The sequence below is a fragment of the Girardinichthys multiradiatus genome, chromosome 7 (assembly GCF_021462225.1).
Source record: "Girardinichthys multiradiatus isolate DD_20200921_A chromosome 7, DD_fGirMul_XY1, whole genome shotgun sequence".
NCBI classification, from domain to species: domain Eukaryota; kingdom Metazoa; phylum Chordata; class Actinopteri; order Cyprinodontiformes; family Goodeidae; genus Girardinichthys; species Girardinichthys multiradiatus.
This window is the reverse complement of record NC_061800.1, coordinates 37,337,621-37,365,446: the sequence shown is the minus strand read 5'-3', so window position 1 is coordinate 37,365,446 and position 27,826 is coordinate 37,337,621. Positions and strand designations below refer to the sequence as shown.

General features: G+C 36.7%; 1 protein-coding gene across 5 annotated transcripts in view; it reads left to right on the top strand.

Moving 5' to 3' along the window:
* Positions 1 to 27,826, top strand: part of stxbp5l (syntaxin binding protein 5L) — a 196,962-nt gene that overhangs the window by 74,968 nt on the left and 94,168 nt on the right. For all 5 annotated transcript variants that reach the window (XM_047369993.1, XM_047369994.1, XM_047369995.1 and 2 more), the window contains exons 3-5: positions 10,682 to 10,763; positions 15,121 to 15,221; positions 24,708 to 24,842. In XM_047369993.1, coding sequence (XP_047225949.1) covers positions 10,682 to 10,763; positions 15,121 to 15,221; positions 24,708 to 24,842 — 318 coding nt within the window. The remainder of the gene's footprint in view (positions 1 to 10,681; positions 10,764 to 15,120; positions 15,222 to 24,707; positions 24,843 to 27,826) is intronic.

Genomic DNA, 27,826 nt, shown 5'->3' with positions numbered 1-27,826 from the left:
CCAGGCTTTTGAAATTGCGTATTTATAATCTTAGACCAGGCATATCCAACATTTATGATCATAAGAGCCATTTCTGCCATTTCACCCTCTAATGGTGCATTCACACCGAACGCGGGTTATGCGATAGGAGCGGCCGATTTACATGTTATCTTTATGTAGAGGCGCGTTCAGGAGCGGAGCGGCGCGAGGCGGTGCGAAGGAGACAAAGGACGCGGTGCGAAAGGCGCGCCGTGCGAAGCGGGAGCAGAGCGAGAGCGATGGACAAGTTGAAAAATCAGAACTTTTTCCTAAATTTGCATTGCGTCAATCAATCAGGGATGGATGTGGATGTGGCTGTGACGTAGGGTGAAAGACCGCAGCGGAGAAGAAGCGGTTGTCAGTGAAGATGGAGGACCAGATCATAGTGGCGGTGTGCGGCAAGCCAGAGTTCTATGACTCAACTAATTAGTTTTACTGAGACAAGTACAGAAAGGACCTGGCCTGGTTATGTCTGAGGTGTTGGGTTAAATATTTATATCTGTGTCTCTAATTAACTCAGAATTTTAAGTACTAAAAGTTCTCTCATTATTCTAATTATTACTTGTACTCATACTCGTCATCTTCCGCTTTATCTGGGACCAGGTCGCGGGGGCAGCAGACTCAGTAGAGACGCCCAGATGTCCCTCTGCCCAGACACCTCCTCCAGCTCCACTGGGGGGAGCCCAAGGCGTTCCCAGGCCAGCCGAGAGACATAGTCCCTCCAGCGTGTCCTGGGCCGTCCCTTGGGCCTCCTCCCGGCGGAACGTGCCTGGAACACCTCCCGAGGAAGGCGTCCAGGAGGCATCCGGTATAGATACCCGAGCCACCTCTACTTGGCTCCTCTCGATGTGGAGGAGCAGCGACTCTACTACGAGGTCCTCCCAGATGGCCGGAACAAATTATTGGCAAAAGGAAATAATGTTTGTAATCCTAACTGACCTCAAAGAAATATTTCGTATAATTTAAATGTGGTTTTACTTTTACAACGTCTTGTAACATGCAACATATCAGATGAAACATCCCAATATTGGGTTCAACACCTTTAAATAGGTGTGTGATAAGTAAATGCTTTAATAGTAAGTACTTTATAAGGTTGTTTCATGCAGACAAACTACAAAAAACAAACAAAGCAATAACTTTAAAATGTTATAGTTGCTTTAAACTGATAGTAAACTATGATAATTTGATTACCGTATTTTCCGCACTATAAGGCGCACTTAAAAACCATTAATTTTCTCAAAAAGGACAGTGCGCCTTGTAATCCGGAGCGCCTTATATATGGATCAATTGGTTAATTGGTTGATCCATACTGGTTGTACACGGCGCTCTGTCAAAATGTTTCAGTACGACTGGTAAACTACAAAGCCGCACCGCTTGCAGCATTACGGCTACCGTAGTCAGGGGCGTCGCCGAAGTAATAGCGGTAAACACCTGTACTGTGCTTACTCCTAGTCCAACACCACTTGTGTGTGTATAACGTTTGAATGTACTGTTGCAGGAATTGCCTGAACTATATGTGATTAGAAGCTCAGTGTGTGGGGTGTATGTTTCGTGTGTGTGTATGGAAGATGTTGACATTACTCCTCCGGACAGAGGTGGCGCTGTGTGCTGCCGTAGCTGAGAATCAAGAGTGAAGGAGTGACGTCGGTATTATTGTGTGTGTGGGGTGGGTAGAGACGGCGACCGGAGCAGCGGTGTATGGGTCTGTAAGCCCTGTGTTTTTACGTGCTGCAAAGTCATTAAAAATAACCCCGAATCTCGTCAACAACTCAGTGTTTTGATGCTGTTTCTTCATGCTCAACTCAGCAACGTATGAGTGAGGGAGTTAACCCCGAGGAAACTAGTAACTTCGGCCCTGGAGAAAGCGTCTCCCCTGTGTCATCAGACTACGGTCAGCGGACAGAAACAGAAAAGGTTAACAGTACTAACGTTTGATTTAGTGCATCAAACTGTTTCTTTTATGTGTTTACTGAATCAGGGAAAAGTTCCCTTTCACGTTTTAACTAACGTTTGATTTCAACTTCAACTTCATAGACTCCAATGCATTCCTAACGTGCGGTTGGCTCTATTCAATAGAATTCTATGTAGAGGAGACCTTACCATGAGAGTGAATGGAGTTATCAGAACGCTGGTTTGTAGTGTATTAATAAAGTTTGACTGACTGACTTGTCTGACTGTTTTGTTGACATTCTCTTTAGCTCCATCTAGTGGATGCATAACGCAACCCCAGTCAAACGTTTGACTGCAGTAGCTTCTATTCTATGCGCCTTATAATCCGGTGCGCCCTATAGTGCGGAAAATACGGTAAATATGTTGTGACTGCCAGTGTGGTTCTGAAGCATAATCCTTACCTGCATCTACAGTAGAAGGTGGATCTACCGAACTGACAATATTTTTCACATCAACTTGTTTACGTTGTCAAAAATGTTTCCTCGGTCATTAAAAACTTTCCACTCTGTTGACTCAGAGTACATTTTCTGTGTCCCCTCTCTTCCTCAGTAGGTGTCTGAGTTGGTGTCAAGCACAGGAGACATTGTAAAAGTAAAAGAATACATTTTTCAAATGGCTCCGTCCACTTTTTTATTTGTACACAAACTAGAACCAGAGTACCACCCATCAAATGTTCAGCTCAGAAGCAACTGCCTGTGCTTAACAGAATACATTTTAACACAAATTCATGACATGTTTACCTTCACACGTTGGTTTTTCAAAATTAATCAAATTCCACATGAAGCAATTACTCACTGTCATTCTCTCAGCTTGCAGCAATGGCATCTGTCTCCAGCTTGGATGTAGGCGACTACACCTTCACATCAGCTCGTGTTTTGACAGTGGCTTGTGTGTTTTGATGCAGTCTCTGGTGTGATGGGAATTTGAATGTAGCGTGCACAAAGACTTGCCCGTCGGGTAGAGGATGATGGAGATTTGCAGAGAGATGGTTTTAGTCTATGATTCCCTTTGAAGTTGCTCCTTGAATCACAGATAGAGACACACATCTTCACACTCCTTTAGTGAGCACAGCTCATCACACTGATTCACCATTGCCTCAAACTTAAATAACTACGTTCGGATCTGTTTTGTGTTTTTCTGCAAAACATTTGGGAATTTTAACTAGTGTGTACATTTTTAAGTTAAGTGAAAGGAAAACGACTAAATAATTTAGACTTTTGAATTTAAGTGATGTAAAAAGGAAACAAAGACAATAAAACTGTTAAATCAGAAAAATATAACCCTAAAAACAAGCATATTCAAAATAATGAAACATGGTAAAGCTTAAAGTTAGTACACGTTTTTAGTTAGAAAATTAATATGAAAGAGAAGAGCTTTTCAACGTCTAGATGCACATGCAACAAATTTCTAAGTGCTTTAATCTGCTTATCAGTACATCCTGGAATATCTTAACACTGGTAAACACTTTTGAGTGTGCAACCATCAAAGATGGCAAGTTAAAAATGTTTTAAACCTATACCCTCTTTCATACTCCTTGTACTTTTCCACATTTGGTCACATTACAACAAAAACATTTGATACATTTTTTTCAGATTTAATGTGAAACCAACACAAAGGATGGTATGATTGTAAAGTGGGAGGATCATAATTTATAGTTTTAAATTTTCTTTACAAAAAAACAAATTCAAAAAATCTGTCATGCATGCGTAGGCAGCCCCCTGAGTCAGTTCTTGTAGACACACCTTTTGATACAAGCTGCAAATATTTTGGGTTGTTTCTCTGCCAGCTTTTTGCACATCTAGAAATAGAATTTCTAGATATGCAAATTTCTGTCCATTTGTTCTTTGCAGGATAGCTCAAGCTCAGTTAGATTTGATGTGGAGCATCTGTGAACAGCCATTTTTAAATCAGGGCATACATCCTAACATGGATTTAGGTGTCCAGGTGTTGACGGCCATTCTGACATGAAAATGCTTTCATGTATTCACCATAGCTGTCTGTACCTGAAGGTTGTCATCCTACGTAAATAGGAATTTCTGCCCCAGCCTCAAATCAGGAAGTTCAGTTTTGTTCTCATTTGACCAAAACATATTTTGGTTGTGTTCCTTGCATGCTTGAAGGCTTGTGGCAATCTTTAAATGGATTTTTCAAATGTTTTTTTACCAACGGGTGTCTTTATGCTGCTCTTTCACAGAGGCCAGATTTTTGTATTGCAACTAATAGTTGTTGTGTGAACAGTTTGCCCCTCCTGAGCTCTGGCACTTTCACACTCCCACTGGAGTTGCCACAGGCCTCTTCTGGCTGCTTCTCTGATTAGTGCTCCCCTTGCTCTGCCTGTCAGTTTAGGCTGAAGCCCATGTTGTGGTAAGTTGGCAGTTGAGTCATAACTTTTCCATTTTTGGATAACGGATTAAAGAGCACTACGTGAGATGTTTGGGATATGGTTTTTTTAGCTGCTTTAAACTTTTATGAAACTTTATTGCTGACCTGCCTAATTTGTTCCTAAAACTATTAACTTATTAGGCAACTTCTGAAGGCAATTGTTTGCACAGCCTTTTTTTTTATAAAAACAAAAATTCAAAACCATGTTGTATTTTTCTTTCACGTCAGAAAGATGTATTACTAGGTATTGGTCTGTCACATGAAATCCCTATAAAATACACTGAAATGTGATTTAACAAAATAAGGGGTATGAATAATTTTTCATGACACTGTATGAGGTGATTTGTGAATTTCTGACAGGACTCTGGAGTGTTTTGCACCATTTTCAAATTAGAGCACCTAGACTGATTGTACTTATTTGTTTACATTGCGTGAAACTGATAAAAAGGTATGAAAGAATTTTACATTTCCTACCAAATTTTTTACATTTCCAACCAAATTTTTCTGTGAATTTCTGATGTTATTTAGGCTACTCATTTTGAGTGCAAAATGTGAACAGTTACTGTTTTTCTGGTAAACCTAACTCCAACATCTTGTACTATTTTGTACAATGCTCACTCTACCGTAATTGTCTTTTAAACCTTTGAATATTTGAATAACCACATGCAACACACGCTTTCAAAACAGTAATGCTTATTGATTGCTTTATGTGGACAGTCCTCTTCTTGTCAATCTGTGTGTTACCGTAGGTCGAATTACAGATATTTATTTTATGATTTGGTGTCTAGATGTGGGTTCATGGCCACAAAAACACCTCTCTTTTCAAAATAATCTTGAATTGTTGGTATTTCTTGTTATTTTGTTTTTAGTTGCTTAGTAAAAACAAATTGGATAGGAGCATTTAAAACAACTAGGCGAAGCGTAGGTGAGCAAGCTTTAAATCCTGCCTATTAAAATTGTTTATATCATTTACCTTTTTCCCATTTTGTGTGATACAACCACAATCTTCAGGGTCTTCTAATACGATTTTAGATTATAAACCAACAACAAGGTAGTATATAATTGAAAAATGGGAAAAAAAATATTGCCCATAGTTTTCTACACTTTTTACAAATTAAAATCAAAATGTACCGGGCGTTTAGATTTAGACCCTTGAGTCAATACTTCATACAACCATATTTAAGTATTTTGGGGGATATATCCCCAATGGTTTTGCAAACTGATAGACAGAAATGTCTGCCCATTACTCATGCAAAACAGATCAAGCTCAGTGAGACTGGATTGAAAGTGTATGTGTGCACCATTTTTCAAGTTATAACACAGATTTTTAATTGGATTTAGGTTTGGACTTTGACTGGGCCATTCTAACAAATGAAAATGCTTTGCTGTAAACTCTTGTGGCTGTCGCTGCCAGCTTAGGGTCAATTTCCTGCTGAAAGTTGAACTGCTGACCTCGTTAATAGATTGTTTGCAGACTCTTACAGGTTTCCTTCTGGATTTCCCTGTATTTAGCTCCATTCATCGTCTTACGTGCTCTGGAGTTTCCCTGTCTCAGCTAAAGAAAACAATCCATACAATTCGATGCTGCCAGCACTATGTTGTATTTTGGTTTCACTTTATTTCATTTGAGGGTATCTGAGTAAAGGAGGCTAAGTAGAAATACAAACCACAACTTTCAGATTTTTATTTCTAAAAGATTTTTTTGATAAAATCCTAAATAAACTAATTAGTCATTGGCCAAAATAACAACAGAAATCTGTTAAAAAATGATCATAGTCCCCGCTAAGGTTTGGATTCATGTTATATGATGAATCCCCCCTCCCCCAGAACCATGCACACGGCTTTGACCACTATTTCAGTCCTTCTTGCCTGTGCAACACTTTTAGTTTATAACACATAGATATTTCCTGCAAGGATAGACACAAATACAGATACCGTAGCTGTCAGCTGTTATAAAACAACCTTAAGTTTTCAAGGGCAGAGATTTTAGACAATGTCATCAGCATGATGTCTGCTGTCTGCCACAGATACTCTAAAATTCATAAATGTAATATTTGGTGACAATGAGATATTTACAATAATCTCATCTTGAACGTGAATAAAACAAAGGAGAGGATTGTGGGTTTTAAGAGAATCAGGAACAGGTCAAACACTATTGCCATCATGGGAGAAGAAGTGGAGATGGTGGAGGATCATAAATACCTTGGTGTTCAACTAAACAACAGACTGGACTGGAGATGCAACTGTGAAGCCATCTTCAAGAAGGCACAGGGCAGACTGTACTTCTTGAGAATGCTTAGGACCTTCAGTGTTTGCAGCAAGATGGTACATATTTTCTGGGGTACCAGCATCAGAGCCAGGGACTTGAAAAAGCTCAGCAAGCTAATAAAGAAGGCTGGCTCTGTTCTGGTAACTCCTCCACTCCACTCCGCTCATCAGACAACAACAGAGTTTCTTCAGTCAGAGGTTTCTTCAAATCTGCTGTAAAACAGACTGCTACAGGAGATCCTTCCTGCCCACAGCCATCACCATCTACAACAGCTCTTTAAAGAAACCTGTATAATATGAGCTACAACAACATTTAATTTTTCTTTGGGATTAAGAACGTATTGAATTGAATTGAATTGAAATGAGATTTCTAATTAACATATGAAATCGCTATAAAACTATATGCATAAATTACGCAAACATTTCACCATTACCCATATGCAATTAATTTTATGGAACCTGGTTTTAAAGAGACAGAGGCCAACAAACAGATTACTGATTGATGCAAGGTAAAAATTATGTTGCTGGGTGAAGGTGTTTATCAGATACAGTATCACTAATTTCTTTCTTTAGGACCTGTGAGGATTCTGCATTTATATGAGGCTTCTACACCATCACCTTTTTCTATGTCATATATACATACACACACTCACTCTCTCTCTGTTGAGCACATCAGTATCTTGCCCAAGGACACACCTTCATGCGCACCGAGAAGTCAAAGATGAAACCACTGACCTTTTAATCATTGAATCATCACTCCATCTCCTGGGACACACCCACGAAAGGGATAAATCTTGACTGCACCCCAGAATTGCAGGCTGTATTTTGAACCTTTAATGGTCAGAGAACATCCTCTCCAGTGCACCTGCAATCTGTTGTCTGGTTCAGCAGTTCAAAATATCTGAGTCAATGGGTGCTGCCGCTGGAGATGTGATAAGTCCGCCTAGAAAAACTGGAGGGCTCTGGCCCGTTGACTTCAGAGCACATTGTAAAATGTAGCAAGATGCACCAACCATGTTTAAGGCTGGATTCTAATAAAGAATTACATTATAGATTGAGATGCATTTAACTGGACAAAATCTATATAGTTTTATTACTCAATATGTTGAAATAACGGAAATGCTTAAACAAATGCATTAGCATTTGTTTAAGCATTTTCAAAACAGCACAAGGGCTATATTTTCTTCTGGGCCTAATTAAATCTGCCCTTTTCTTTTATCCTCGCTTTGTTGTAATAATCAACATTTTGTATGTGAAAGATTTTTTTTTATAGATATTACATGTTTTCACCCTGTCAGTCAAGTGAGCATATATTTGATTACAGCTCAGACAATCACCTAGCCTTGAGCTGTTTGTAATGAGTATCCAGTGATGTTAAACAAGGGTGACAGAAATCTCTTTGGGGAAAAGGGATGGGTGAGTCGACCAGTCACATCATTCAGTGTGTTTTGTAATAGAACACTACAGTTCATACGCTTACAAAATAACAAGACACAAACTAAGAATCCGCTCTGTTCATAAAATGAGAAAACTATTTAGATTCCCTTATAACCTGGGTAATTGCCAACACATAGTAGTCGGGGTGAAATTAAAACGCTGCCATATTTCTTGTCAAAGTGAAAAACAATAAGGAAATTTGCTCGGTCAATTTCTTTGCTTCTTGGCAATATATCTTATATCTTTGGAAAATCTGTTAATTGTACTTTAAATGGTGTCACATTTTGAGGACAATAATGGGTTGAGCAGCACACTTGAGTATATGGCTTGAACCCCCCAAAAAAACAAATCTATTAGTGCCAAACTGCATCAGATTAAGAAACTGCAAATTAAGCTCTTAATCAGCAAAATACAATTTTATTCATGTATTCGAAAGATGTTTTGTTCCAGTGAACAAATAAAATGATAACCAAGTACCACAAATTGCAAGAATAAACATAATTGGTGGAAAGCGTATAAGTCGTCCTTATACATATTCCATGGATGCCTAACTATTGTGGTAGTAAGGAAAACTCTGAAGAACTAGTAGTTTCTGTGTAGCTGCTCTTGAGTTAGATCCAACTATTTTAAATATGTTTGATAAGAAATTGAGATCTTCCTTTGGAATCCAGTGCCGTTTCCGGTATAAACTGAATGCAGATTTGTTTGCTCCTCAAAAGCCATTTCTAAACACAGTCAATGAATGCATTCTTCTTACATAGTATTAGAATGTGACTTAACATAGCAGGAAATTCTTGAGAGATAAAATAAATTTAAATTTAATTAAATTAAGTTTAATAAAAAAATAACAGTGTAGCATATGAGCAATTTAAATTATGCCTCCAAAAATGTATTTTTACACTACGGCCTGAAAGATATATAATAATAGTAATAATAGCAAAAATTCATAACAGGATTTTGGATAATTAAATTTGATGATCAAACAGTTGCAGTGGTTTAGGAATGTCACATAAACACAGTACACCACACTTTTCAGATTCTTAGCAACTTTGTTCTGCAATTATGTGCTACTTTGTGTAAGTCTCTCAAAAAAAATCCCAATAAAATACACTGCAAGTCAAAACTTTGAAGGTGGGATGTGTAAACTAGACAGCCAAAACATCAGTTTTAAACAGAGAGAATTCAATCCAGTTCTGTCTATTTCACTCAAAGGTTTTAGAAGCAGTCTACTGTTGATAGCACCATTATCTGTGCAATTGTAATGTTAAACAGGGTTGACTCACAGCTTCAGTAGCACAATGTTTAACCATCATTTTCTTAAATTAAAGGCTTTTACATTGCATGGCCCAAAATTGCCAGAATGACAGGAACAAAGTGTACCTTTAATGTTGCAGGGAGGAAGAGACATGGTGCTGCTTCTTCTTTTTGCAATTCTACTCTTTTAACGGCTCAGCAATATTATATGTTTTTCTTCTGTCTGGCATAGAAAAACACATAGCTTTAAAGCTGTTTAAAAATTGAAATTAATAAAAAGCTACTCAAAATGAATTTGGCAGGTAGTGTTTTGGTGAGCCTCAAAATCCATTTTGGAGATTTAAACATGCCTTCTGAATTCAAACTTAGTGACTGAAAACCATTTTAATGGCCCATAATACAAAAATCAACACCGTTCTAACATCCAGGCTTCTCATTAGTGCTGCATTCATGTTTTCTGAAGATTTGGAAAATAAAAAGAATGTATCACATATAATTTGATATTTCTTTTCAAACCAGGCTTTCCTATAAGATTTGACAGAATATTTCTATAGTTCTAAGACTCAGACTTAAAACAAAATCTTTATATATTGTAAGAGTGTGCAGATGAAAAGGCACTGTATTTGAGTGAAACTAAAAGAAGGGATCAATTTAGTTGTGAGTGCACCAGGTAGACAGCAGGAGCACACAGAGACCATGTGCAGGTAAAAGCCACCATACTTCATACTATGATATTTCCCATCCTAACATCACAGTTTGATGTATTTTCCTATAATGAATTAATATTTCTGAGACATCCCCTAACTCCTGAGTTAATAGATGAGGATAAACATTCGATCTGGCTGGAATTATCTTGAGATCATGAGAAAATATGTTTTTTTCAGGCTATTGTTTGGACTGTTGCAGCCTCACTGGACAATAACGTCCAAACATCTCCACTAAGAAATAAAGGGAGGAACTTTCTAAACTTTTGATGAGGTTGTGACTGCCAACATTAGATCAACTTGCAAAGAACTGTCAAAAATCTATTATAATTTTTTACTCCAAAGTTAATTATCATCCATCAAAGTGGAAATTTCACAATGTTTTTGTATTTGTTGAATCTAAGGATAATAAAAGTTAGTATGTAAGTGAGTATAACTTTTAGGCAACACAGTTGCAGACTGTGTTTTAGTGGGCATTTACAGAAATACTTTTCACAATCTACATTTGAGGATTGTGATACCAGGATATACGCTGCTGTGTTTTACTCAATCAAACTAATTTTGTCTTTTATTTTTGAAAAGTGCTGAAATGGGCTCCTTTCCTGGATTCCCATGTAATAAACTAATATTATAACATACAGTCTTCCTTGACTCTGTCATGCTATCAGACTGGGCCGACCAGGGGTGGACTGCTACTGTCAACATGAGAGCGGAGCAGCTGTTCTTCAACTTCAGTTTCTCATCAATGAGGTAAGCCTGAATCTATGGGAGCATATTCAAAAAGCTGTGATTTTTAGAATGTTTAATTTATTTAATCAAATGGAGCAAGTAATGTAAGACTGAGTCATATTGATCTTGTCTACAGACCACTAGACTGGATGTAGACCGTATTAATTTTGCCAGCATGCACAGTTGGGATGGTAAGGGAGGATACTAAAACGAATCATTACAATCATTTGACGCTATTAATATGTTAAGAAGTTGTTTGAGAGTTATTTCAGAAGTGACTCTTTTCTGTCATGCCATTACAAATGTAAGAGAGCATTGCTACCTGAATTGGTAAGTGTGGGGACGTTTTCTAATTTTGCCACTTCCGACCTGTTCCTCTTCTCATTATAACGTTGCTGTAAACATACATGTACCTGTTCACCTTTCTTTTTTTTGCCATCACAATAATTAGGTAGATTGTGCCCTGTCAGCTGTTCATGTTCTTCTTTTCTCTTGTCTTCCATATTTTCTTTATAAGATGGTGTTGCACCTTCTTTCAGTCCATATTGCACTTGTCTGTTTTGCATTCTGTGGTTATAGCTGAGAGGAATATTTTTAAGATTAGTTTTTAATAAGCTGATTAAATGTGTTGAAAGAGGGAATCAATGGGAATCAACATGTCGGATAAAAGTGTATATTAATACTTAAAAGAATCTTTTCGAAAACTTATTTGAGTCATTTTTAATGTCAAAACATTACCCAGTATGTTGTTTTGACTCTGTAATGACTACATGCATATCAAATTTCCCAAAATGTGTTCTGAATCGAATATAGGTTTAAGACTAAGTACCATTTTAAGCACTGTAAAGTATACTCTTTGCAGACCCCCTACTATGTGGGTGACTTCCCTTGAAAAACATTTTCTCTCCAAACGTTTGCACATCCATTTGGCAAATCCATTTTAGCATAATTGGAAATTACTAATTCCTTCAATGCAAAACAGCTTTAAACAATCCCCAGGGGTGCAATTACATGAGATGCAGAGAAGAAAAGGAGTCGCACTGAATGGAAAGCTGTGGGTAAGGTAAAATAATACAAACAAGTTAATTTTCTGAACTTGCTAAAAAGTCTTCAGACCCAGTCAGCCCCACTCCTCCGATTTAACATGGATGAGCTGCATCCAAACCTTTCCGCATATGGAGACAGCTGATGAAAATCTATTTTTCCCTTTTTTCATTTGGCTTGCAAAGAGCATTTTTCCACCATTGCAGTTCTGTTTGACAAAACCCTTTGAGAAAATCGAAATAAATCAGAGCTATAAACAGCAGGGAAAACAATGTAAACAGTGGTGGGGGGAATGTCTGTTCTGGTGTACTACTACTGGGACATGCACTTAATCAAATATCTTTTAGGAAAGATGTAGACAATCCTCCTAAAAAATAACTGTAACAAATTATTGTTTAACTTCTTTTCTGCTTCCCATAAAGTGATGGATTTGGAGAGTCAGTGGGAAATATTACCAGCATGAAAATCAGTTGGAAGCTGTCTATGCTACATTACAGTCTTTAATCCCGTGATTAGGTTTGTAATCTATACCTAATTCTCCCTGGGCTCCGGTCTTTACAGCAATGCTCTGCTAGCACAGCCTCTGTGGGAATTCAACTTTAATCATAATTTTCTTCAAATGTTGGACTGATGCCATGATTTCACCAATATGCTGTGATACTTTGCGTCTTCGTTTAGTGCAGCTGCTGTAAATGTTTGCAGGCCTATCTTTGCAGATTTTTTTTTTATCCTGCTTGAAAGCAGTGGAATCAAACAAAACCATGTCGGGTCCCAATGGAAAATTCTATTGTGACTGTCGTAATTACAAATATAATATATATGTTCACAGAAGAAAAGAAAAAGGGAAGTGGATTTTATATTTCTTCTTATTGGCTATTAATGCAGAAAGGTGTTACCTGTAATATCCTTGTAGTAGCAGAGCTGAAGGATGCGGCATATTGTGTGGTCCATTATGTTGAGCAGCAGGACACCCCTCTTATTTCTATAAGTAGAACTAGTGGCTGTGGGTTAGTACGAGTGACAAAGCAAGTCTTTTTATCCATTTGTTCAGGTTCTTTGATAGATGATGCAGACCCAACAGATGTCAGGAAAAAATATTCTATGTACTAGAGACTGATAAGAGATGCAGTTATGGAAACTTAAAAGAAGAGTCTGCTCTTTGCCTTTATGTCTTTAAACTGTAGATCAGGTGAGTTATCTTTCCTTTAAAGATCAAAGATGTTTTCTAATTATCTTTGTTCCCTCTAAAAGGTCACTGACTGCAGAGTGATTTGAGTATTTCTATAGCTAACAGGACTCAGAGTTGTATTCAGTGTATTCTGCGGGGTGAAGAGAAACTGTTACATCTGGGCTGCTACTACCTTCTCATTCACACAACTCTTAGGCAGCACAAACTGCCTAAGAGTTTTTCTGTCAGAAAAAAACAGTAATTAAGCTGTTATGGAGATAGCCACCAGTATTGTGTAGAACTTTTCTTGTTGTTGGTTTTAATGATCTTAAAAGCACTAGAGCCATAAGTCTTAAAAAGTGCTACAAGGTTCAATTGGTGGTACTTTTAGCAGCCTGTAGTTGTACTCAGAAGACATTTTGGTTGAACATTTTTAGAGTGTAAACAAACTGTGACGTAAAGATGATAAACATCAAAAGCCAAAAATCTCTTCAAGCACATATTCGGTGCTTTATCTAAAACTTTTCAAAAGAGAAATTCAGGAGGAGGAATAATGCTAAACCAAATTTTTAACAGAAGAGGACAACAAAGAACCAGGAACAGTTGTTGCTGGCTACTTATTTAGGTTGGAACCTGGATCTGTGAATGATGTCAAAAACATCTTAAACTCTATTCCAGTTCTAAGTTTGAAAGCCAGCGGGAGTTTCTAACAGATATGATTAGCGATCTGGCTTATCTACTGGCGATGTCGCAGTAAGCCAGATCACTGCTTACTGCTGTACTTATCAAGACTGTAACAACATGTTCAGTACAAGAGCAGAGTGATAAGTGATAGATTGGCTGTGATAAAAATCTTCATAAAGGCAAATACGCTTTTTATTGCGGCAATCTCTAGTTCACTTGTTTGGCAGCTTTATTGGATTCTGAGATCAGGGTCATTTGTTTATTTGTGTAATTGAATTTCAGCTTCAATTACATACAGTTCAGCTTAACACAATTCAGAACACAACACTTGATGATCTGATTTTATTTGTCTTTCAAATTAACATTTCACTATCTTAGTCAGTAAGATATACTGAACATTCCAGTTTAAACATCCTGATCACAGAACCTGAACTAGGGTTCCCAAAGGTTTTGAACAAATTATGAAAAACATTTTGTCTAAAGGCAGTTCTCTTTTCTCCTAATCCTAAAAGGGACAATATTGCTAATGACCAGTAATTTAAATAAGGACCTAGACTATACACTTGGCCTCTAAAGATAGCTTTGATTTCTTAAGGTGTGGCTCTGTGAAATTATTATCAGTACCAGTTCCCTTATCTGTAGTAAACAAATCGCAGTGAGTTTGTAAAAATAAAAGACATCTCCGGATTGATGAAAGACTAATAGCTGATGGATTGCCACATTTTAGCCAATTTTAGCTTTTTAAAGCAAATCAAACAAAATGGTTATATCTGTGAGATATATTGCTATATTGAAACATGCCTGCACTTTCACAAGTTAAATTTGTCACTATTGTCGCAGGGTGAATGACATCTGTGTTGCTACAACACATATGTTGGTTCAGCCTGCCAGCTGTATCAATCCGCCTTATCAGCTGCAACTCTTCGTATATTCTGAGTCCTCCAAGAGTAGCATAAGCATCTAGATTTTTCACCAGGTGGTCATTTGTGGAACGGCATAAAGCACTATGCAGTTGTGTACTTTTACAGGTTTTGAGGTTGTTTGGAAATTATCCCGACAGACCCACAATCATCTACCACAACCAAATTGACTTTGTGTAGGTACTTGGTTGGATCAAGAAAATACACAAATTTAACAACGGACTATTGTGAAGGTGTAGACGGTTGATAGTTATTAACACAGCATTGTATCCCATAGATATAAACATTTTCAGTTTTATCTTAAATCTCTAAAACTGCCTTTAAAGGGGTGTCTCACTTACTAGGTGACATCTTTCCACTGTTATGACGATTTCTTCACTTTTCTACAAACACAATACAACAACAATATAACATCTTGTCTACTACAGATAGGGAAAATATTACTCATGACTTAACTGAACATTACTTCAAGCAAACCTAATTCCGCCTTAAACACAGAAGTCTAGACTGCCTCTGCTTGTGCACAAATTCTCTGCTGAAATCTTTTTTCCTTGTCTTTTAGGGGGCGCTGGTTACAGCCTGTGCAGACGACACACTACACTTGTGGAATCTACGGCAGAGACGGCCAGCTGTCTTGCATTCACTCAAATTCAACAGAGAGAGGTACACAAAGATTCAACTTGAGCGACAGGCATCTGTTTGCACACAGAAATATCCACTAACACTGAGTGAACACAAACTCCACACCTTACACTTGTAAAAAGAGAATGCACAGGTTTCCAAATTTGGATTTTTTCACCTTGTTTGAGAAATTCAGCCCAGTGTCCAAAGACCTCTACTGATCTATGACTCCCATTACAAAGCTGGCCTGTCCTTACCAGAATATTAAATTGACCACATTCTTGCTGCTGTGGGCAATTTAATGATTTTAGTGTTGATTCTCTGACATGGTCACTACAGCCTCTGTGGTAGTAAGTGCCAAAACCCCAGAGATGTTTTTGAACTTTATCCCTAGAACCAAATAAAACCAGTTTTTACCTGAGTGCTGTAGGAGAGCTTGTAGAGCAAAAAAAAACCATACAAAAAAACACATTTGTTATAGCAGTCTGGTCATTCTGCGCATGGTGGTGCATGACTTCAATTTGATTTGTTATTATGGGTCAAATGTGCAACTTTCCAAAGATGGCTGTACTGCCAGGGACTTTTTGCTGTTTGATAGACAGTGTTTTTTCCAACTACAGAAAAGCAAGGTTTTGCCCTAAAGTTCCTGTCACAGTTTTCTTTCAGATGCTTTTATGCCTGATATCTTCTCAGGGTCATGAGGGTAATAGAGAGAGGATGTTGCTGCAGTATTAGTCTTACCCAAGAAGTGAGGCTGTATCTGTGCCAAAATTCAAGACCACTGCAGAATCCTAACTGATTAGTCAACAGGTCCAAAACCTCTTTATAACTTAAGTTTACAGAAAGTATAAAACTATTTCACTGTGACTTACTTTGTTCTTGATTAAACAATTCCAGTTTTTCTTCACCTGAGATTAAATTTCTAAAACCTTAGCTCACGCTGTTCACCTTGCATCTAAAGCAAAAATAATGTTTTTTCAAGATTTTAATGTAAAACAACTTTTCACCCTCTGAATACAATGTTTCAGCGTTTTAGAATAACTCAGGTGTTTGCCTGATATTAAACATTGTTTAATCCTAGCAAAAGCCGTTCTAAACTGGTGTTTTAGAGGACCCAGGTGCAGGAGGCAGGCATGTAAACATAAACATTCTTTACTAGAAAAAAGGAAGAGAATACAATCTTATGAAAACTGGAATGCAAGATAAAAAAAAAAAAACAAGAAATCACAAGTTGAAAACTAATGCAAAAGTTAGTAGATCTTTAGTAGACGAAGCCTGACTGATATAAACAGAGGATCTGACCAAGAGCTGAAGAGACCAGGGACTATTATATATATACAGGCAGTAGTAATAGCATCATAGCAACCCAGTAGGTGATTAGATGATGTACTGAAGCTGAGAGAAGCTGGAATGTAATTGCTTACGGAAAATGAACAATTAACATAATACAGATGGAAACATGGAAACAAAGACACTGAAACCAAAAATATGTTCAAACCAGAAACAGAACACAACGCAATATGAAAAATAGCCAAGATTCCAGTCATAAGGTGTCAAAGTAACTCAAAAACAGGAACAACAGAAAACAAGAAGTAAATAAAACCCAGGGCTTAAGGTTACAAAATGATACAAGTAAGATCTGCAGAGAAAAACAGTAACTAAAGAGTGACACTTGGATCACAATATAAATACATTTTAAATCATTGACGTACAGAATACAAGTACTTAGAAACTTATGGGGTAAGAACACTGTCAAAAACAATGTGTATGTAAAGACAGAAATGTGTGCATATTAGTCAATAGTTGTGCATAAGTAAAATCCAAAAGAGGTATTGTACATTTCTCTATAAGAATACAAAATACAATGTTACAGATTCAAGAAATTACAAACACAAAGTTCAAGTTTACAGTTGTGGTTTATTCTTTATGAATACAAGATGCTATAACAGTTTGTGAATACAATTTATTTTCTATGAGAATACGAATTTACGTGGTCCGTCATCTTGGCGCTAGTGCTGCTGCTTCTTTTTCTTCTTCTTCTTCTAGTGACTTACGCAACAAATTCAGAGGTGCATACTGCCACCTACTGTACATCATTGTATAACTCCACCCACTATATTCTATGATTTAGTTTTGTATTTCACAAAAATAAGAACAATGCTTTATTTGTAATACTCTAGATTTCCACCCTATCTCCCCTCTGTTCCTAATATTCCTTTTAGACTGAATTACCTCCCATTACCTTTTTCCATCATCCAATCCCAGCACTACGTTTACTGGCGGTGAGGAGTGTGACAGCGCATGCGCAACGCAAATCTAATAACCCTGTGCTCCCCTAACCAGCCTGAGATCACGTGACACCAAGTCGCTGATGTAAATTCGTATTCTCAAAGAAAAGAAATCGTATTCACAAACTGTTATAGCATATTGTATTCATAAAGAATAAACCACAACTGTAAACTTGAACTTTGTGTTTGTAATTTCTTGAAGCTGTCACATTTTATTTTGTATTCTTATAGAGAAAATATACAATACCTCTTTTGGATTTTACTTATGCACAACTATTGACTAATATGCACACATTTCCGTCTTTACATACACATTGTTTTTGACAGTGTTCTTACCCCATAGGAAACTTCAACCAAAATTCTCAAGGATAATAAGAAAAACAGAAGAAACCTGTGAGGGGGCAAATACTTTTTCACAGCACATTATGTATGGAGACTGTGGTGGTTCACTGTTAATGTAGGTCTAGTAACAAAGGTGTAGCAACAGTGTAGCTATGTATGGCCTGAGCTCATTGGTGTGGACTAGTCATCAGACTGGTTATAATGGCCACACTGAGCGCTTCAAGGAAGCTGCTATATGCATTATGTCCACCATTGGCTGTAACCAAAAGGAGTGAAACATGTATCTATTATGAAGAGCCTGTTTCCTGTTTGCCAATAAATAAAATCCCATGAACAGGGCATAACGTAGATAAACGTACATACTTGGAGAAAAGTGTGCACACCTCCAACTCGCACACTGACTTGTTACAAAAAGAGTGAATATAGTTATGGCTTTTCATGTTGCAGTTTAAATGAGAAGTGTATTTGTCAAGCTGTCATGCTTGTCAGTAGGAGGTGAAAAATGAGACAAGGTAATAACATCTGTAGATTGTGAAGAAACATCTCTAGATGTGATTCCATGATGGAAGCACCCCGGTAGGACAACCGGTATAGCAGCAACAGCATTGCAGGGCAGTCTTAATCTGTTGTAAATAAAGCCTGAAAAATAGGTTATGAAATGTTATGAATGTTTTTGTAACCTAACTAAAAAAGGCAAGTCAGCTTATATACAGAAATATTGGTAATAACATAAAACTAGGACAGTACAACAATTATGTATTCGTTTTTAAGCTTCTTTTCAACTTTTCTGACTTTCCTTATCAGCAAAGATCTTTTGATGTCTTTGAAATGCTGCTTTCTGTCTCAAACACATTTCTGTCACAGACAAGGACGTTTAATGAAGAACAAGTGCTGATTTTGTTGAACAGTGAATGCAGTCCTTTTTCAACAGTGTGCAGGGTCACAGTCACAGTGTCACTGTGGATTTTTCTTTCAGCATAGAAGTACCAACAAAATCTAATATCTTTTAGCTGCAGTTTGCTGATGGTTTAATTCATTTTAAAATAGGTGAACTCAAGAAGATGCACTGGCAAACCTTTTTAATTACGAGCAAAGAAAATACCTTGTTGAAACCGTTCTATATTAGATAGAACATTATTTGATTCCCTACTAATACTATCGGTAAAATATAGATTTAGGTCCGTATGTGTAATTTAGTATGAATGAGCCAATGCCCAAAATAGTAATTCTGTTATAGTTTTTTACCAAACGTCTTGGTGACAAAAAGTCACCAACTTCTCAACCTGACCACAGAGCAGAACATGTGATGGCACTGTAGGTCAACCGACAACAAAACATGAAACTTTCTAAACAAAAGCTCAACATTCTTAAAGTCAACCAGCTTTCTGACTGATTCATTTTCTCATGGAATGTGACCTCTATTCTTTAATGAAATATGGGAAGCCATTGCATCATGTATTCTTGCAGTTATTAGATTATCAGGCAAACCTAGAATTTGTATAATTATTATTATTATTTTATGTTGTACAACACCATATCCTTAAAACTGAGGTAACTGAGAGTTGTGTATATCATGACCCCTCTACTTGAAGGGAAATCAGGGGATGGGTCCACCTGTTTGAAATTTTATTTCAGTATACATCCAGGTGTTCTGTTAAAGTCTTTTACAGGTTTGTTAGTAAATATCAATGAACAAACAGCAACATGAAGACTGAACATACTAGAAAGGTCTCGCATAAAGTTGTATAAAAGATTAATGCATTATTATGTTGTGCAATTAGTCACACTTTGAGCATCTCATAAAGCTATCCATCAAACATCCAAATAACAAAAGAATATGGCTCATCTTGAAACTCACCAAGACATTGCCATAAGTAAAGGAATAATCGCTGCAGCAAAGTGGTCCATGCCAACTCCAAAGGAACATCAGAGATCCACAGATCCATAAATTTGTCTTTTCTGGAAAAGTAGCCTGAGAAAGCCATTGTGGAAAGAAAAGCCTTAAAAAAGCCAGTTTGCCAGATGGTCACAAGCCCTCTAAGGTTTACGGCAATCATGTGAAAGAAGGTACTCTGGACCTTTTTGGTCTACATGCAAATTAACATTCGTGGTAGGAAAATTAACACTCAAGATCAACCATCCTCACAGTGAATCATGATGGTGGCATCATGTTGTAAGGCTGTTTTTCTTCAGGAGGTACAGAGAAGCTGGTCGGAGTTCATGGGAAGATGGATTGAGCCGAACAATGGGGAATCATCAAGGAAAACATGCCATAGGCTGCAATGACTTGAAACCAAGTCCAAGATTTACCTTCCAGGGGGGCATCTAAAGCCAACTGAGAATCTGTGGGAAAACTTGACAATTGCTGTTCATAGACATTCTCTATCCAATAACTTGGGCTATTTTGCAAAGATGAATAGGAAAAATCTGATTTTATCAGTAAAAATCTTCTAGACTTTTATTCTAGAGATTATCTCTGTAAATATGTAATACATTAAAGCTACCTATCCTAACATGGTGGTAAATATTTCCATCAAATGTGTTGAAAACATCTATCAGTTGTATTTTTCCTGACCGTGGTGCAAAATGGTAGGAGGCAGAGTCACTTGCTCACAGCGGAGGAGCACTGAATCACCATCTAAGACAAAAGAAGGGAAAGGCATCATGAGTCACCCACTAGAAGCTGAGCAGTGACTTTCCACTTAGCTCTGTGTCTCTGGGCTGAATCTCTGACAATTAGCACCCTAACACCCTACTGGGATCCCAAATGAATACTGTCTGAAGAATTGTTTTGTGACTATTGTCAGCCAGCAGCTTGTGGCTGCCAGTCATCCGTGACTGGCGTGCTGCTGTCAAAAAAAAAAAAAAAAAAAATGAACACAGTCCAAACAAAATTGATTTTGCAATACATGACACACTGGACAGTTTCTGTTGTGTTCCTCCCAGCAAAAAATAAGCTGTTTGAATTAATCTAGTTATCATTATGGCACATATCTGTTGGTTAATGATACATTAAATCCTTGTAGAATTCTTTTAAGTCATGCAGAGCAGATGGTAAAGTTGTCAGTTCCCTGGGTGATGCTACCAATTCACTTAATCTCCACATCTGATTGCTTCATTAACAGTATTTGCTCCTCAACTGGTCTCACAGAGTCTCAAAGGCAGTTAAACTCACTATTTCCCTGTCTTGGTACTGATTGCACAAATTGTGCTTCTTTTTTCCTTTGTTTTTAGTCAAAGCTACATATTTTACCCTCGCGGAAGTGGCCATGTGTCTTTAACCTCTTCACTTCTGTATCAACCATTTAATATTGCATTTGCGTATTTATTTGGCCAAACTAGTTTTTCTGCAAGACTTGATATAATCATCAGCTCTTTAAATAGTTTGAAAAGAAAATCTGTAAGGATGTGTATAATGTCCTAAATTAAATACATTATTTATTGCAGAAGCATAATCACAAAATGTAATATCAAAAATATTTAAACCTTTCACATTTACTCATAGGGCATAAATCCCATAATCATTGGTATCTCTGCCATCACTACTTTTCATAACTCATATTTATTAATCGGACAGCGCTTAGTCTTCTTTTTATTTAACAAGGCTGGAGTATATAGACAAAAGGGCTTGATTTTGTGTCTGGTGAATCATACTTGTGTTGCTGTGGCCTGACGTTTTGGATCATTATGCCGCTAAAAGAGTCAGTAATGACCTATTTTCAGTTTTTTATAAGAGGGAACCATTTTTTTTTTTGTTTGTTTGTTTTTTAAATCTATTCAAATAAGTTTCCCAGGACGTTTTGGAGGAGATGCAGGCTTCAACATCACAGATCCTGAACAATACTTAACAGTGGGCAACTGGTGCTTGTCCACATATTGGGGAGTTATGGGTTACTAATTACAAGTTCCTAGATGCACTGTTTCATTTAAAAAATAAAGTAAAAATATATTTTTAAAAACGTTAGATACATTTATTTTAGATGGATTGTCAAAAAAAATTTATTTGCATAAATGTACTTAAAGGTTTATTTCTCTAAACATTTCAGTGTGTGATGATGCTAGTGCAATAAAACATTTTGCATTGTTTTACATCTTTACCAGGGCGGATCGTATCTATAGGAGAGTTAATGTTCTGTGTGGTTAATTTTAATTTGTGTAGTGACGCCTTTTGGTTTCAAAAGAGCCTAACCCTAACCCACAGACCAGGTGAGAACCATAGAGAAGGTCTAACTTGATTATTTTTCACATTTTAACTTGGATGTCTGTTTATTTGTCACTCTGAACAACAAATCCATTCACCAAGAGTACTTCAGTTATTTAAAATATTATCTTATATTTTTTTACACAGCATGCTTTAAAGTCAAAGTATTTGATGGTTGTAGAAAGTGTCTCCTCTGGTGTGTTTTTAAGTAAAAGGATTACACAAAATATTTTAAGAACATCAAACATTTGTGTTAAAAGAAACTCGTGAAATTTGCAACAACCAATTCATTTTCAGGAAGGCAGAAGATTGTATAATCCTCTGTTGCATAAAAGGAAATTCTGCCCTCCCCCCCCTGCCAGTTCTGATATTGTCTTCACCTTAAGCTGCTAAAATCCTTATTGAATTGTCTGCCATCCCATTTGTCTTCTATCAAGTAATCCGGCTGCTTGCAGGGTGAGTGGCTGTTGGGCTGAAGCCCAGTGAGACCCCTCCCACCCCCACACTTCTGTAAGGTAATCAGCATAGACAAGTGCAACTGTGTGCTGATCTTTTTATATATGCCGAAGATGATACAAGCCACTGGCAGAATAATAACTGTTTCAGCAGCTCAGTATAATAAAAATGTTTTGCAAAACATTGTAATGAATGTTATTGGCAACACAGGTCTGCGAGAGTTTCTGTGATCCACATAGAATTTTTATGGAAGTCATGAAGCAAAACCAAGTTTCTATAATATAATACACAACTGGCATCCATGATAACTGACGGAGGTCAATTATATGCTGTAAGTCATTCATAAAATGGCTCATATTACAGACAGTGCCCTGCAAAAGTATTCATACTCCTTGTACTTTTCCACATTACCACCACCACCACCAATGTATTTTATTTGGATGTCATCCAATGCATAATTTTATAAAGGAAGGAAAAGGAAACATTGTTTACAAAGCAAACATGTGGAAGAAGGTTCTGGCATATGCTTAATCCAAAATGTCCAAAGCCCATCCTCAAGTATTGAATCAGAGAGATTAAATATAAGTCTAAGCCATACTTTTCAGTATTTGTATTTGTAAAACATTTAAAATGTATCCCATTCACTTTGTGTTGGTCTTTCACCAACAAAATAAAACAGATTGATGTTTGTTATTGTAATATGACTAAATGTAAAAAACTTCAAGAAATATGCACCATAATCCTGTTAAAACCATTCAAAATGTCAAGTATATGTGAACAGGTCAACATTTTCTGAAGCATACTTTTTCATCCAACTCTCAGCTTAATTGAAAAGGGATCTTGTGGAGCAGTTGGTGTGTCTGAGAAGAAGAGTTACATTAAATTTCATGGATGCAAAATGTGAAACGCACCAGAGATTGTAAAAGACTGTGTGCTGCTTTATAGAAGGTCTACAGTTATTGCATGAAAGAAGTCCTCATCAGGTTTGACAACATAAATAGCATAAAGAGCATATGATTGTAATGACATCTGTATTCTAAATAATACCTTGATACAGAATGAGTCATGGTTTGGCTTGTGGAAATGAGTCACACTGTGATGTGTTTGAATGACAAGTAAAGTTAAGACTAAGGTTCTAAAGTGAAATTCTTTGTTACATGCAGTGCTGAAAATTACAATAATGCTATAGAGAAGCAGACAACAAACATTTTTTTCATTAGTTGTTTCATTGAGTAAATGGCCCTAAAACTTGTAACATGATATCTATAAACTAGTGATTAAAAAGTATCCAGCTCAAATTTGAGTTCACAAAGTGAAGATTTAAATGGCGATTTATCCAGTAATTGGGATAAACTCAGGAGAAATGTTGCCTGAGAGTAGAAGCTTGGATACCTAACAAACCAGCACCCTATTGAGAAATGTAAACTGCTCTGTCACAAGCCCAGGCTGTCTCTAATTCACTACAAGGGTAACTGACTACTTGTGACAAAAACTGTCACATTTTTACAAGACATCCAAACAAGAGAAGAGCTGCTCAGAATAAATCACAGCCGCGCTCACTGACAGGTGAACAGGGACTAAATGTGGTTGGAGGAGCATGTTGGGTGTAAATCATCAACCAGCAATTACACAGTATTATGCAAACCAAATGACCTAAACATCCCTTAAATTCCAAGTTGCTAGCTTTGTCATATTGCTGGAAGTGTTTCCCACAGAGGGAGCGCCTTTTAATGGGTGAGAAGAAGTCTGTGCATTTTGAAGGAGTTTATTCACATTTCCTGCATAGGTGGTTGGTGTAAGAAAAGTGCCTCTCCATCCTCCTTTTCTTACAATCGGCCAACATAAATATCTGTTTTTTAGTATCATGAAAGATTTTTAGCGTTTCTAAAGTTTATCTATTTTGAAAAACAATAAAAAGGCAGGCGTAATTTTTAAGATTTCTTTTTAGGCTCTACTTCATAATATTAACTAAGCTTTAAATGCCTTTTTGTTTCATTTTCATTAATATTTTAAAGGGAATCAGTTCAAAAGCTATTTTGACAGACCTTGTGGATCTTACCACAGTTAGATGGTATTATAACACTTTTTTGTATGATTAAAACTGCAGTTTAGTGTGTATTGTTTCATATGAAAGAATGTAGTGCTCAGCCATTTAGTTTTGGTACATAGGACGTCATCCACTTTCATCCTTCTGCATCATATTCTGATATTTGGTCAATTCTCCCTCCTTTTTTTCTCCAGGATCACCTTTTGCCACCTGCCTTTTCAGAGTAAATGGCTTTATGTGGGGACAGAGCGTGGCAACACACATATGGTGAACATTGAGTCCTTCATTTTGTCTGGATATGTTATCATGTGGAACAAGGCCATAGAACTGTAAGTATCCACTGTTTCAAACACCACACCTTACAGTGATCGCTGTTATTACAGTGGCAGTAGAGATTTTTAATTTGTTAGGACAAATATAATGGTGGAGTTGCAGATGGTAATTGTTAAGGTGGTTTGTTGGTTGCTAAGTATTGATTGTAAATTTAGTAATTCTTGCTTTAAACTTTTAAAAAGCCGTCTCAAGACTTGTAATGCCATCAACATTAAATCTAGCTAGACATATGTTTTTTTGTTATGTATATTGTGATATAAAATAATTTTTTTAATTAAGTGATATTTTTCAACGCATACTTGGACATTGGGCAAGATAAATGATCACGCTATACTTTTTTTTTGTTTTGTTTTAAAATTTGTAACACAATTATGAAAGTGATTGTTATAAAATAACCACTATAATAGTAGCCTCCCTCTCTTGCTTTTCTCACTTTATATGCCTCTTATACCCAGAGACACAAAAAAGACCATGAATATCAACATTTTGTTCTTCAAGAAAACCAGCCTAAAAATCTTTTCAAAATAATATTTAGCCATCTTGTGAGTCATTATTACTTTAAATGTAAGGATTTACTCATCTGACATTTTCTTTTGTTGGTGCCTGGCTGTGCAGACTGGCAGCCTACATACAGTCAGCTGCAGATTGACAATTTAAAAACACAAGAAAACACAAATGGTCCTCATTTGTATTGTACGCCCATTTTTCCTTAGCTTCACCCACCTATGTGCCACTCTTCTGGTGTTACCCTGACAACTAACCCTGCTGCAGTGTCAGTCATAAGACGGTCACTTTCCGAACCAAGTTGTTGGTTTACATCAGTCCAAACAAAGTCTTAGTGTGGGACGCCATTCTGCCTATTTGTCCGTAGGGCTCGGGTGATAGACGGCAAGTGTGGTTAATCTGTTCTTTTGTAGATCACTCTTGGAAGAAACAAAGCAGAGATTTCTTCTCAAACACAAACAAGTATTTGTTCAAATATGCGAGCTAAGGGGTTGTAGGATGACTCAATTAGGATTTTCTGTCAATAAAGCAATAAAACAAAAAGCTAGCTATGCCATGCCATGTTTATTTGTATAGCACTTTAAAAATCTAAAATAAATTAAACATTCTAGATAAGATTGAATAAACGTAATAGGATGACATCAGGATGTCAAAGCATATTTATCTGCATTGCTAAATTGTTTTGTTTGTCAATTTGTCCAAATTAAGTAAACAGAATTTGAATTTTAAGGTTAATATTTATGTTCAGCTATGCTTTATCAGCCAGGCTGTAATAATTAAAACAGTTAAGAGTCTTGCTCTTGCTGACAGTGTTTGTATGCTGACCAGTGTTAGGCTAGCGTTAATATGTTTCCTCTCTGTTTTAATACAATATGATGATGTTTGGCTGGTAACATCTTTAAATGCATTCCCAGTTAATTGTGTACAAAGAAATTTTGGAGAACTTTTTTCTGCTTCATAAACTTTGCTCTAAACATCATGAAAATTAATGACACATGTTTCCGCAGCTTTCTGCATCGCTTTACTTTCAACCGACAGTTGTTTGAGTACAGAGCACTAACTAGGTAATATTTCAAAGAGAGACAAGAAGTACACATTATTGTAGCTGGTAACAACCACTAAGAATGTGAGCTACTGTACAACTCACATTGGTTAGATCAACTAATTAATATGCATAGCCTTTAATGCTGTTTTCAAAAATTGTGACCTTGAGACTCGCTTTTCCGTTTAGTAAACGACTCCGATACCAACCTTTAATGCCTTGATAGGGGACCAATCTGAACCACATACGGGTACTGATAAAAAGAAAAAATCCAGATTGCCAATTCAGATTTAAAGGAAGAGAGTGAAAATATGTGTTACTGTTTAAAATTATTTTGATCTTTCTTTAGATCCTATTTATATTTAGCTTTTTCTGTTTAACAGTTGCTTGTATCTGCTTGGATACTTGGCTAAACTAAATGGAAATTAACTCACTCACTCTTCAGTCATATTTAATAAATTAGAATATTATTGAAAATCTAATTTATTTCAGTAACTCAATTCAAGTGAAACACATTATATAGATGAATTGTGCACACAGACATATCCAAAAAGACCTCAAGATGTAATTGTAATGAAGCATGGTACTATAAAGAATTGATCAGAAGGGTTCAATATAAATATACACCACTCTTTCCAGATTTATAATTGTGTAAACATTTAAAAACCATTAACCATTTTATTTCCACTTTACCCTTATGCACTACTTTGTGTTGGTCTATCACAAAAAACATTTAAAAACTGATTTTTGTGGTTTTAATATGACAAAATGTGAAGTGGTTTGAAGTCTATAATTACTTTTGCAAGGCTCTGAACAGTTATTGAAGACAAAGAAATGTATTACATCTAATCACAGTGAGCTTTCAAAATACCACGTAAAGCTTTGCTCAACTGTGGGCATGAAAAGGTACTTACTGATTTTAGACACCGTCTTAACAAATAAAAAGCCAAAAGTAATATTTAAACAACAACATTTTTTTTTATTTGACTAGTGTGTTTATTCTTCTGCATTAGGCAGCAGAGCCTCATCCACCTTAGCGGAAAAATAATTTTCTTTTGAACATGAGCTGTGATATATTCTATATTTTACACTTGTCGGCACTCTGTCCTTTTCTAAACTAGAGTTCATGAGAAGTTTAACAAGAAGTTAATCATTCTTCTCCTATCAATAAACAGGACCCTTGGAAATTCATTGTTTGCTATGGAACACTTTCCACAGAACATGAATAATGATGAGCCAGGGCTTTGTGTTTTTTCTGACTGTGGATCATTTAGTGAGCAAGAGAGAAAGTGTTCACTTTTTTTCAAATATGTGTGAGTAACGTGCATGTGTGTTGGCTCTTTTGTGTGTATCTTTGCACTCACCGTGTTTGTTTGTGTAACACTCATTCACAGATGGATTAATTTAATTCAAACCGAAGTGTGCACTCTTGAA